The 13,812-nt window shown below is 41.5% G+C and overlaps 1 protein-coding gene across 9 annotated transcripts in view; it reads left to right on the forward strand.

Annotated features, from left to right (window-relative positions):
• Positions 1–13,812, forward strand: part of MAP2K5 (mitogen-activated protein kinase kinase 5) — a 212,653-nt gene that overhangs the window by 177,061 nt on the left and 21,780 nt on the right. For 8 of the 9 annotated variants that reach the window (XM_073304431.2, XM_073304432.2, XM_073304435.2 and 5 more), the window contains one exon: positions 114–159. The exons of the other annotated variant lie outside the window; for it this stretch is intronic. In XM_073304431.2, coding sequence (XP_073160532.1) covers positions 114–159 — 46 coding nt within the window. The remainder of the gene's footprint in view (positions 1–113; positions 160–13,812) is intronic. 9 annotated transcript variants of the gene reach the window in all.

A 13,812-nucleotide genomic window follows, 5' to 3' on the forward strand; every position in this document is an offset into this window, starting at 1 on the left:
ATTGAAATTCTAGGCGATCTGCCTGTGTTAAAGGAAGAAGTCTTCAGTATTTAAGCATGTGAAATAAATGAATAGTTGTTTATATATAACCATTTCACTTTTATGATACATAGCATGAGAAAGCAACCAAAGGAAAGGCCAGCACCTGAAGACTTAATGGTAAGTGGAACTCCGTAATGTATCTTGAAGTATATATGTTTTTCTCACCAATACTTGCAAAGTTAAATATAAACTTTGTTTCTACGTTGTGCAGCAAAAATACATTTGCAAAGCGCACACAGAAACCAAGAGTGAAATCCTGGCTCCACTGAAGTCAATCGGAGTTTTGCCACTCTCTTGTGTGGGGCCAGGATTTCACCCCAAGGTTACCAAGTTTACTGCATTTGGGGGGTGGAATCTTGGCTCCATTGACATCAGTGGCAAAACTCCCATGGAATCAGGAATTCACCTGATCTTTTCTTGGGACTTTCATGCAGGTATCAATTTCAGTCAAACCGTTTTGAAACTAAATGCAAAGATCTTTCAGTTTGCCTGTTCAGGGATTACAATTTAATGTCAGTCATTCTTTGTCATCATTTACCACTCAGAACCTTTCAAAACCTGAAGATTGAAAACAGAGGATATGTTCAATGTATTACACTGTTAATGAAATCCTTCAAGGAAGTTCCTGTTGTCACTGTTTTCGTTTATATTCTAGAATGAAATTAGATTGGCTGTAGAGGATCAAGTGCATATGTATCTTTCCTCAGAAAGGCTTCCAGTGTCTTGTTCTCGGCTCAGAGGCAGTTTTCTTTGCTTGTAAATGGCATTTTTAGTCAAGCAGTAATAGAAGGAGAGCTGTTCCCAAACAATTCCCAAGTGGTCATTTGTTTAATGCAGAATGTTGATTTGACAATGCACAAGCTGTTAGAATAATGGTAGTATCTAGCATTAGTAAACAATAATTATAGTCCACTCCTACTAATGTTTCACACACCATTCCCTGTCTTTAAAGTGATATTATGTTGCTTATCACTGCCAGATGTACTTTGCAGTTTTATATAAATGATGATGTTTTTTCATTCTTTGCATTGCATACTTAAGGATAACTTTAAGCGACAGTAACAAGATAACAAAATATACGTGTAACTTACCTCCTTTCTTACTTACATGCTGTGAACTGGGGGCATTGCAGCTGTTCTCCAGTTAGAGACTTACCTCTAAAATTACCCTTTGAGGCAGATATCTCAGAATTCAGACTTGTCTCAGTGTAGGCCCTGCTCAACAAAGCATTTAACTGTGTACCTAATTTTTAACCATATTAACTTCAATGGATCTACTCACGTGCTTAAGTTAGGCGCACCCTTGCTCAATTAGGGCCTTAAAGTTCACCAAAAACCCCTCCACTTTGCATCAGTGTGTGTTTGTTACCAAGGATTTACACAGCCTTATTTTGTCTTTTTTTTTATTAACTTTTGATGGTTGGAAAATTCTTGCAGTTAGTCACATCTGAGAAAACTTGGAACAGGTTCTAGAAATGGAGACACATTTACCTTGTGCATTATTATGCTATGGCTGGATAGCTTAGCTATTAAAACAACGGAATAGGGGTTCATAAAACCTATATCTGTTTGTAAATGCATGTTTCAATGATGCAGTAAGGCCTGCCACTTATAAATAAAACATCTGCAGATCTCGCGTACACCCATAAGTATATATGTATGTATTTGTAAGCAATAACACCACTCCAGGGTGTAGAGTCATAAAAATGAGGCCAAAGGGTGAGTGCCTATCGTACTGGGGAAGTGCATATATATATCTCTACAACTACATGCCCTGGAGTATGTTGTTCCTCTTTTAAAATGGTATTTTTAAAATAATTTTAGAAGAGTAGCTATTGGGGAAAATAACTTACTATTTTAAACAAAAAATATTTTAGTACTCAACATTTCCCCCTCGTAGTGCTTTCTGTTTAATTAGAAATGGACATACAGCTGTTAAATACACTACACACAGAGCTGGCCTGATGGTTAAATGAAAGAGCAGCACACACCTCCCCCCCCCCCCCCCCCACACACACACGGAAAATGGAATTTGTGACTCAGCTTGCTTCCCCACTCTTAGCCTGACAGGGCTGAGAGCCGCCCCATGCTGTTCTGCAGCAAACTCTGACTCCAGCTCAGGGACCGCTCTCCAGAGCAAGTCACAGCCAGCCTTTGGGCTGAAAGACAGTCTAGCGCAGTGCAAAGTTTTGGAGGGCTGTTGATGGGAAAAGAGAAGTAGGAAAGATGTAGGGGTACAGAGGAGAGAGAGTGAGATGGGGGAAAATAACATAAGATTTAGAGATTAAGGACCACATCCTTCTTGCCCTACACAAGAGAATAATCCCATTAAGATTAAGGAAGTGAAGTCATTAGGACTGTTTGATAGAATAAAGTGAGTAGCATTTGACCCCAAATCTTCAGATTGCCTTCAGTATAATGGCTCTTTCCACTGGTCCTGAAGTATACAAACTCCCCACATAACTGTGAAGTATCTTGGGTTGGGTTGGTGAGAAGGTAGCTTTGTGAGAAAGGCATCAGTTTTCAGGGGGGTTTTTAAGGTTTCACCAAAAAAAAATCACATCTCTCTGGGACAGAGTAACATGCTGCAGCCTATTGGTGTAGACAAAAAGGGTATGTCTATACTGCAGATGAAGTTGTGATTGCTGCGTGGGTAGGCTACCTACCTTTAATCTAGCTACGTGCTAGCTAGCTAGCACTAGCAGACCCTAGCACAGGTCTGCAATCAAAATATGTTCCCAGGATCCCCACTGGGATTGTACTGGGGTGGCTAGCCCACACTGCCATGTCCTCACTGCCGTACCAGCTAAATTAAAGCTAGCATGGGTATAACTACCCAGGCTATAATCACACCTTCATTTATGGTGTAGATGTATCCAAAGAGTGTTGGGTTCAAATGGTAGGTCAGCTGATCATGTGAATCCTGTAGTACAGTGATTCCCAAACTTGGGACGCCCCTTGTTCAAGGAAAGCCCCTGGCGGGCTGGGCCAGTTTGTTTACCTGCCGCTTCCGCAGGTTTGGCCAATCACGGCTCCCACTGGCTGCAGTTCGCTGTGCCCGGCCAATGGGGGCTGCGGGAAGCGGCAGCCAGTACGTCCCTCGGCCCACGCCGCTTCCCGCAGCCCCCATTGGCCGAATGCATCCCTGAAGGCATCCGATGAAGTGAGCTGTAGCTCACGAAAGCTTATGCTCAAATAAATTTGTTCGTCTCTAAGGTTCACTAGTACTCCTTTTCTTTTAGCTACCAACTGATTGCATCAACAAAGCCCAGCTGGTGCCTGTAATGATTTATGGGGGCAAACCAAAAACTGCTTCTGAAAATCAAGTTCATGGTGATAAGTAATTCTGGATGTTGTGATCATAAGGTTTTATACATGTGGCTGGGAACTGCTGGTCCTGAGTCAGATTGCTTCTTTAAACCATAATCCATGTGCAAAGAAATTCTCCAAGGCAGAGCCTCTGCCAGTCCAAAGTGGTGCACTAGAGGGTTCCCTCTATGCACAACTGAATATATAGCAGTGACTCTCGAAAGTTCTCAAGTAATGCACGGACCACGGGCACCAAAACGGAGGGGGCCATGGCCCCGTTGCTTTTCACCAGCCGTATGGATGAGTGATGAGGGGAGGGGGCGGAGAGGAGTGGGAGGGGGTGGGGTCTCAGGGAAGGGGACAGTGCAAGGGCCACAGTTCAGGCTCCAGGCCACCCCCTTTTAGGGACCTTCCATCGCCCTGGCATGGATATCCCAAAAGAAGCCATATAATTCCATTTAATGGCATCTACCAAACACAACTGGAAGAAATTTTGCATGATCTCTCTGCTTTTTCCTCAATTTTTCTCCTATTAGGGGCACTGAGACTTTTTTTTTTTTTTTTTTGGAATTGTCTTTTCTGCCTTGTTTTGCATGGTCCATCCTCAAAATCAGGTTGACTAGTTATTATTGCATGTGGGAACCCATGTCACCATAGCAACCAGAGATCCTGCCAGTTGGGGGTGCTGTATGGCTGCCCCATCATGTTTCTTATCAGCCAGAGGAATCAAGAGTGTCCTATAATATACTATCTATCTATCTAAGTACATAAATAGACTTCATCACTGTAGTATCAAACACTGTAAACTAGGGCTCCCCAGCTCCAGCATGCTTTTAACTCCTTGATGCTGACAGAAGAAGACTGAGAAAAGAACCACCATCACAAAGATATCATGCCAAGCAATAATGCCTTACTGGATAAATCTACACTGCAGTTAAACACCACTGCTCTCCCATGTCAGCTGACTCAGACCCGCAGACATTTGGCTGGCCCCTGGGACCCTCCCACCTTTATATACCATGTATGCAATCTTTTACCAATGCAACCTTCAAATTTTGGATCTTTTCTTGAACACAATGTTCTGTTTTCTTTCTCTTTATACTACCATTGTTCTCCTCTTAGGACTGCAGATTGTTGGATGTTCTCCATTGGAGAATGGCACTTTTTTTCCTACCTGTAAATTGGCCATCTCCTAAGAATGTACCAACGGGCTGAAGACTCCATTCCTTTTCCTGCTTTCTTGTTCTGTGTGCATTGTGATTTACAGAGCGGATGCACTTAAGCTTTGGGAGTTTGGAAAGCTATGTGGTTAACATAGCTCCTCTTGAGATGTCTTGGTGCCAATCAAGAACTTACCAGAGCAGCTGCTTCACCTTCTGTTGTGGGCCAACCCAGTCCAATAGTCTAGAACTCCAGATGGGTGGCTTAATTCTGGCAGTTCAGTGGGTGCTTTCCTAGGAGAAGATGAGTTTAGCACTAGAACAAAATTGTTCTGTCATAACTGTACTTAATAATCATGGTTCATAAAGCTACTGTTAATTCACTTTAAAGTGAACCCTTTTTATATGAAACCTCAATCCTAAAGTTCTGACAATATATGCTCATTAAATATCCCGTGACGGTTTTCACTAGAGTTGAAGAGGTGTTGGTTCCTGATAGCCTCTCCAAATTCCCATTATTCTGCCTCCCTGAATTCCCATTGTAGGGTCTGTTGCTAATCTTCACTTCCTCACCTAAATTGTAGTGGTGGTTTGCACTGTTAATACAGTTTTTGTGTTACACCACAGTGGTGGGGTCAGTGATACACAGAGTATGGGTGAAATTTTGACCCAGTTAACATCAATGGGGCCAGGATTTCAACCTACAAAAATGTTTTGAGGTGAAATGTACTCACCAGGATGAAAGAAGTAACATGTAATCGTCCATAGCACCAAGCAAAATATGAGCTGATATTTTGTACTATATACACATTAGTTGTGCTGGATGTCAGCATTTTGCAGCCAATTTCATATAATTAAAGTCTGGATGCAAAATGAGATCCTCTTCTGATCCCTAAATTGTTAAATGCATTTCAAAAGCCAACTAACAATATCTGGTATACCAGATCCAACCCGGTGTAACTCCATTGAAGTCAGTGGAGTTACACCGAGGATGGATTTGACCTATCTTGTCAGGTTGCTGGAGCACTTTATTTTTCAGATTTCTTGGAAAACGTCAAGCCAAAGTAGAGGCTGCATGAAATTCCTATACAAAGTCAAACTCTTCAGTACCACGTATGCTCTTGTATAAGCAAACACTGAATTTCCCTCACAAACAACTAACGTAAATTAATGCCCTATGGTTAGGGCCCTACCAAATTCACAGCTACGAAAAATGCGTCTCAGGCTGTGAAATCTGGTCTCCCCATGTGAAATCTGGTCTTCTGTGTGCTTTTACCCTATACTATACAGATTTCACAGGGGAGACCAATGTTTCTCAAATTGGGGTCCTGACCCAAAAGAGAGCTGCAGGGGGGGGTCACAAGGTTATTTTTGTGGGGTTGCAGCATTGCCACCCTTGATTCTGCGCTGCCTTCAGAGCTGGTGGCCGGAGAGCGGTGGCTGTTGGCCGGGTGCCCAGCTCGGAAGGCAGCGCCCCCCCATAGCAGCACAGAAGTAAGGATGGCAATACCAGACCAATGCCACCCTCACTTTTGCACTACTGCCTTCAGAGCTGGGTGGCCGGAGTGTGGCGGCTGCTGACTGAGGGCCCAGCTCTGCAGGCAGCAGCGCAGAAGTAAGGGTGGCAATACCAAACCACGCCATCCTTCCTTCCTTCTGCGCTGCTGCTGGCATCAGTTCTGCCTTCAGAGCTGGGCTCCCGGCCAGCAGCGGCCGCTCTCCAGCTGCCCAGCTCGGAAAGCAGCACCACCGCCACCCCCAGCAGCGCAGCAGTAAGGGTAGCTGCACCGCAACCCCCCCTACAGTAACCGTGCACCCCCCCCCCCAACAACTCCTTTTTGTGTCAGGACCCCTACAATTACAACACCCTGAAATTTCAGATTTAAGTAGCTGAAATCATGAAATGTATGATTTTTAAAGTCCTGTGACTGTGAAATTGACCAAAATGGACTGTGAATTTGGTAGGTCTCTACCTATGGTTAAGCTCAGTCAGTGTGCCTTTTCTTTGGCCCACCCACCAAAAAAAACCCCCACTTTTTTGCCTTGAAGTTATGGCATCAGTTTCTCAGTTTATACAGGAACATATGCAGTGATTTAATTATTTTAAAGTATTTCAAATTAACCAACTTCTCATGGAGGAAAAAAAAAGTCATTTTAGTGAGCTATGAGAAAAGTCTTCCTTCCTAGGAGAAGAATGATCTTCATAATTCACCAGTGGAGACTCTCAGCGGTATTCTTACTGTGGCTGTTCTTTTATCGCTAACATGCTCTTTCTTTGAGTGTTGTGTGAGTCCATATACAGATACAGACATGGAGTCAGATTAAATAAAACACAATATGCTGCTTCAACATAGCAGAAGTCTGCACAAGATATTGGAATACCCTAACAAACAATTATTCTGTGCAAGGGAGAAAAAGAGAGCCTAGTTTTAATAAAATGGTGGATTTGCTTGCTTTTTTTCATTTAAAAAATAAATCTATCCAGGGCTTCAAGGCTGACTCTGCCTGGAATGGGTACATGTTTATCTAATAAGATAGTCGGATGAGGTTATGCAGGTACAGTTTGAACCGCACACATGTACTGTACATGCGGGTATGTATTCACTCACTGATTTAGCTCAGGATGCTGTCTGTGCATTTACGGTATTTTTCAGAAGCTTTCCATTTCTAAGCTCTATTTAATGGAATCTATGCATAGTAAGTAATCAGGTCAGAGAGAAGCAGCATCCCCTGTTTGAGATCAATCGCTGGCTAATACTTTATCTAGGCCACTTTATTATCTCATGCTGATTCCATTCCCATTCTCCTCCTCCTTTGTAGCATGCACTTCAGCTGTGGTAAAAGTACGTGTCGCATACATATTAAAAACATATACCCATTCTATCTGTATGTAAATGTGTGAGACACAGCTGGATATTGCAAGAGTTTGATTTACTAATAGTTATTATCTGTTCTAGCTGCTCAGTGGCCAAGAGAGTTTCAGAAAACAAGCTAGCGCAGAAATTGTCTTTACGATATTCCCTATTCTGCCTTAGTGATTGTTTAAAACCCTTCTCTTCTTTGGGTGTAAGGGTGGCCTTGTGTTTTGCAGATTCCATGCACTTTTCAGAGCGTGTAAGCAGAACTGTAGAATTTCCTTGTCGGGTTTACAACTAACGCACGATGGAATTATGCTATGCCTCCTGTGATTATTTTTTAATGTAAGTGATTTTACTGAATAGAATGGGATTTGAGACACCAAAAGCCATGTAGGTAGCAGTTGTTTCTTTGCATTTTACTTTGGGTGCATAAAAGGGCACATCCATGGTGATGGAGTTCAGATTTCTCAAAGAAGGGTCTGGTAGATAGGTGCAGAGCTTTTGGCCAGGAGCCGATCAGCCGTTGCAGCAAAATCAATTTAAACTTTTACATTGAATTAACTTTACATAAATATGTTAATTTTTGTTTTGGTCTTTTAGTTAAAATTCTCACTTGTAGCTTTTTTAAAAAAAACAGTCCAAGCAATATATATTTTAGGATCATTTTTGTTTTGTTTGTTTGTTTATTTTTGCTGCTACTTTATTGCTTAGTAGGGATTAATCATAAATTATATAGTTTGTATAAAGAAAAATATTAACTACTGAAAATCATGTTTTTCCTATCACAGTCTTAAGTTTAACAAACAGTCCCTCAATCACAATTTCAGGGTAATAACCAGAACCGGCTCTCTGGTCTCCTTAGGTGCAGTTAATAATTTTCAGATTGATAATTTGTTTCTATATTTTATTAAGTTTTCTTAAGGTCATCGAAATGTGAACTCCCTGGAACAGATGCTGCTTTGCTTATATTTCCCCAAATATAGTAGATTGAAAATATAAGTATATACAGCATGGACCATATAAAATAGTAATAATAATAAACATATTATTCTGAACTTGGTTTCTGCTCACTGAATTTGCCTATTGCATGTGACATACAGTGAAGATTTTAACTGCACCTTAAAAATTGAGGGAGGAAATAATATAATCGTATATGGCTTTCCTGTTAAAACATCTCTGAGTAAAAGCCAAAACAGGAACCAATTGTGTGTATTTATAAACAGGAATCCACCAGCAAGTAATTTTACTTGAGCTCTTTAATTGCACAGAAATACAACAATGGAAGCATTGACTGAACGCTTGAGACAGTTGTAATTTTTTTTTATGACATTAACACTTGTGAAAGAACAGAGGGCTGTCTAACCTTGGGAAACAAGCTTTGTTTTCCACAAACGTGTCTAGTAAATCTTTTTAAGAGAATATTACAGATAGATAAAATTTACCTGCCATTCCCTGATCACAGTGAGTCAAGAGTTTTCAGTTCTTAACCACTTACATACAACTTATTTTACTGGGAAATCAGTCAGTACAGGAATCTCCTATCATAGAAGATTTGTCCTGTGTCAAATTGTCTATGCTTGAACTCCTGATGAATGCCTTCGTTTGCAAGCATTTAGTCTGTCCTCTGTCACAATGATCCTAGTTCAGACCATGACAAGGAGAAACTGGTAGACACTAAGCATATTTAAGATGTGATAGGTCTGTCTTCGGGTTTCCTAAGGAAATGAGACAGACCCAGGCATTGTAGCTGACACAAATATGAGAAACTTTCAAGCTATCAGGCTTCATCTTTTGTGGACAAGAGGTTCTGGATGAAAACCTGGCTCTTAAGTCAATGGCAAAACTTCAGGATTTCATCCTCTGTCTTTAGTGTCTTTTTTTTAACCATTCATTGTACATTAGTCATCATTTTCATTGATCAGTGTAGCTCATATAGTGGGGGAACTGTGTATTATTTCAGGTAGTTGTATAGGCCAACCAATTCCCTAGTCCACTTCAATAAATAAATAAATAAATCTGTCGCTATTCATGGGATATAGTTTATTTCTAATCACTTGAGAAATCACCTGTTAAAATCCAGAAATGTGTTCCATGAGTGTCAGTGAATCCAGCAATTTTAGAAGAGCTAAGCTTGTGGGAATGTTAACTTGCCAGCATTATTAGCATGACTGCATTAGATTTGTTTGGTAGCTTCCACAGTCCCATTGTTTGTATAACCAGTCACTTTTTGCAGAAAATGTGAGAATCTAACTTGCTCTAACATGCCTTAGAGCTTCAGAATATCCTAGTACTTTTCAATGGAATGTGGAAAGAAATAGCTTGTATGAGACTTTAAGGTGTATAAAAATCTAAGAAACCAAGAGAAATGAATTGGCAATAAGCAAGAATGACACCGTGAATGTTTCTGGTAAAATGAATCTGACAACTCCCAACCAAGAATCTACTGGACTTGAGAGTTTGTTTAATTTGAGGGGCAAGTGTCTTGTACAGGAACTTAAGAATAAGGCTATGTCTACACTACAGCAGCACAGCTGCTCCACCGTGCTATAGATGCTTCCTACATTGACGGAAGAGTTTTTCCCATCCATGTGGGTAATCCACCTCCCTGAGTGGCCATAGCTCGGTCTGCGGAAGAATTCTTCCATTTACATAGCTGTGTCTGTAGCCAGGATTATGTCATCTTAACAATGGTGTTCAGGGGTGTGAATTTTTTTCAGACCTCTAAGCAGCGTGGCTAGGTTCATCTAAATTTTCAAAGTAGACCAGACCTAATTGGAATTCTTACTAAGTTTTTCTGCGGTTTTTCCAGTCCCATCAAAATTATTTGAAGCCTCATATTTTGGTACTGAAATTGCAAATCTATCAATTCGGCTTCATTAAAGGTTTGTTTGTTTGTAGTGGGGTCTGTTTTTTTTTTTTTTATGTCAACTACTTTTTGTTTTTCCCTATGTTTAGAAGAATTTCAATTCACAGTTTACAACAACAGTCATATCTGTTGTTTCCCATGCTTTGTCTTTCCTGTATGTCTGTTCAAAATCATGTGTGCCGTGTTCTTGGAGCCGTGTTGGTCCCAGGATATTAGAGAGACACAGTGATGAGGTAATATCTCTTATTGGCCCAATTTCTGTGGATGAGAGAGACAAGCTCTCAGGCTACGCAGGTCTCTTCTTCGGGTCTCTTTGTAAGCTCAAAAGCTTGTCTCACTCATCAGTAGAAGTTGGTCCGCTAAAAGATATTACCTCCCCCATTTTGTCAGTTCAAAATCATGTCATTTCTGCCAGTCCTACAGCAGGGTTGGCACGCAACACTGATTTGTTAATCTGATAATTTATTTAATCCAAATAAAAATGGAATTGCAAATGGACTCAGTCACTGCATAGATTTTAAGCTTTTTAGGATAAAAGACAGGTTTCAGAATAACAGCCATGTTAGTCTGTATTCGCAAAAAGAAAAGGAGTACTTGTGGCACCTTAGAGACTAACCAATTTAAATAAATTGGTTAGTCTCTAAGGTGCCACAAGTACTCCTTTTCTTTTAGGATAAAAGAGTGGATCTTCGTATCTCTGTGCAGTGCTTGCCACAGTGAGGCCTGAATCGTGATTGGAGCACGTAGGTACAGCTTCAGTGTAAATATTAAATAATAACAACAGCTGCCTATCAGTGCAGTATACACAAAGCAAAAGAGAGGGCTGTGCCTCTGAAGACTTTCTGAAGACTTTTGGTGACCTGTATGCTTTGACTCCAATTTTGCAATGGGATGCATGCCAGCAGATTCTTGTGCACAAATCCAGTTGCAGGATCAGGGCCTGAAATTGTTTAGAAAAAAAAAAGAAAAAAAATCAGTTAATACTACTTTTTTAATTTGTGCAAAAATGCATATAAATAGGGGATATTTTTCTACTTAAGAGGGCTGCTCTGAAACATTTTTAATTGGATTTTCATTGTGATTGACAGCATTTGATTATGACAGTAACTTTATTTGGCTGGACTGTTATAGCCCTCTTGTTCAGATTTTTTCCATCAAAGCTCTTTTTTATCCACTGAATTCCCTGTAGAGTAGCAGTGATTGTGAAAGAGCCTTTTAGCACCTTTGTTGTAGCCATCCCTGGTGATGATTGGACCCAGCTGGTAGTAGATAAGAAAATGTTCCTTTCACAAAGAGGCTGTATCTCCTGTCTCCACGGTTTCAATAATTTTAAGAGCCCCAGAAACCTGTTGAGGATTAGAAGTAGCTTTAGATGTGAAATGAGTGTTAAGTATTAGTAATCGGGAGATTAGGGCCCCGGGGACAATGGGAGATAAACAACTGCAATTAAGGCAAATCTGCCAGAGTAAACAAAATTTAGAAGAAACAGATGCCCTAACCATTTTGGGGGATTGATTTGAGGGCACCGAGGAATCGATTTTTGTCTTGTTTACACTTTCAAACCCCTGTGATAAACTGAGAGGCTAAATATTTCATACAGTCTGATTTTAGTTAATTTTTTTCCCAGTCCTCACAGTAGGCCTACTCTCTTCTAACAGTGACCAGGCCCGAGTTTATTCAGCATTCACAGGGAGCAGCTAATTGTCTATGAAGGGCCCCTGTGTTTAAATGGGCTTGACAGGAATTTAAATTTTGTTTCAATCAACCTCTGTGCTCACAGCCTGCTCCAGTTTCTAATTTTTAAATTAAACATGATTTTTTAAGCGCTGTGCCTCTCCTCTGGAACTCTCTGCTTTAACTCCCAATGAAGGCAGATGCTTCAGCACTGGAATGTGCAGGTTTATCCAGACAGTAATGGCAAAGTACTTCTACGGAAAAGTTCATTGTCTCATAAATGTGCATCTGCCTATTTACAATTTAATTGGCACTGTGCAGATAAATCCTCGGCTCCTGTAAATTAGCAGAGCTCCACTGATGTCTGTTTACACCAACTGACGATCTGGCCCGCTAACTTTAAAGAGTGAGTTTCTTCTTGTGTAAGCAGCCTCGTTTGAAAAGCGTGCTGCGAAAGTGCAGGGCTGAAAATGGAAGTCGTTTTGATGACCTTGATCATTTGTTATTGCAAGAGTATCTGAATGGCTATTTCAATGGCCTTGCATGGTTTTAAAGGAAAATTTGCATTTTGTGTAGCTAGTGGTGATATTTTGTTTGTAGCATTGCTATCTGTGTCTTCTAAGACTACACTCTTTTATATGCAGTTTTACCTCAATTCATCTGAGTTACACATTGTGCATATATTGTACAAGATGGATATGATTTGTCATTGTTTTCACTTTGGGTCATTTAATGCTTGTTTGTGTTATTTTATACCTCTCACAAATATGTATATACATTACAGAGACGGTGTCACGTTAAAGAGTGTGTCTGTTTTTATGCTCAAATAAATTGGTTAGTCTCTAAGGGGTCACAAGTCCTCCTTTTCTTTTTACAAATACAGACTAACAAGGCTGCTACTCTGAAATCTGTTTTTAAAAACATTCTTTCTTCTTATTAATTTTACTCTATATTATTAGAATGGAAAGACTTTGGCCTGGTCTAAAGTACACAATTAAGTCGACCTATGTTAGGTCGGCTTACAGCCACTGCAGTAATGACTGTGGTGTTTCATGTCCACACTACCGTCTTTCTGCCGGTAGTGCGCGTCCTCACCAGAAGCGCTTGTGCCGACTTAAGTGGGGCAGTGTCGGGGGCTGAGAGCCTGGGCTGTCAGCTCAGCATGGAACTCCATGCTGGGAGCCCGGCTGCATGGCGCTGAGAACTTGGGCTCTCAGTGCCGGGCTCCGAACTGCTAACTGTACATGGTGCTGACAGGTGACATAAGTAACCCAGGGTCTAAACTGCGTCACCCTAACTACATCGACCTAAACGCTATGCCTCTCATGGAGGTGGAGATATTAGGTCGACACTTACCTCGGTGGGAGCAATGCTGTAGCGTAGACGTTTACAGACATGGGCGGCCGGTGATCTTGCCGTTGGGGTAGGCTAGCCCCTGGCCCCTCCCCTTGTGCTCCAGGCCCCGCCCCTCCCGTTCTGCCCCTCTCCCCCTCTCCTCTTCTGCCCCCCTCTCCTGCAGGAACCCAGAGCAGCCCCAGCGCCAGGCAGTGCGGCCCCAGCGCTAGCCGCTCTGAGTCCCTGCGGGAAGCAGGCCAGCCAGGGCAGAGTGCTGGGAACTGCAGGAAGGGGCCTGGCCTGGGGACAGAGCATGGGCTGGGCCGGGCTAGGCTGTTTGGGAAGGCACAGCCTACCCCTGCCTATGATACCCACCACCCATGCTTACAGAGTTAGGTCGACATAAGCTGACTTCATTGACCTGACTTATTTACTATTTGCATTACACTCACTGTGGAAGATGAAAATAGACTAATTTAACTTTTGTTTCCAGTCAGTTTTCTGATTCTCATGTTGCATTTGCTACTGTAGTGTTTGGATGGCAAAGACTGCAGAAGGAATTTTTAAAT

Source organism: Lepidochelys kempii, chromosome 10 (genome assembly GCF_965140285.1).
Source record: "Lepidochelys kempii isolate rLepKem1 chromosome 10, rLepKem1.hap1, whole genome shotgun sequence".
NCBI lineage: Eukaryota > Metazoa > Chordata > Testudines > Cheloniidae > Lepidochelys > Lepidochelys kempii.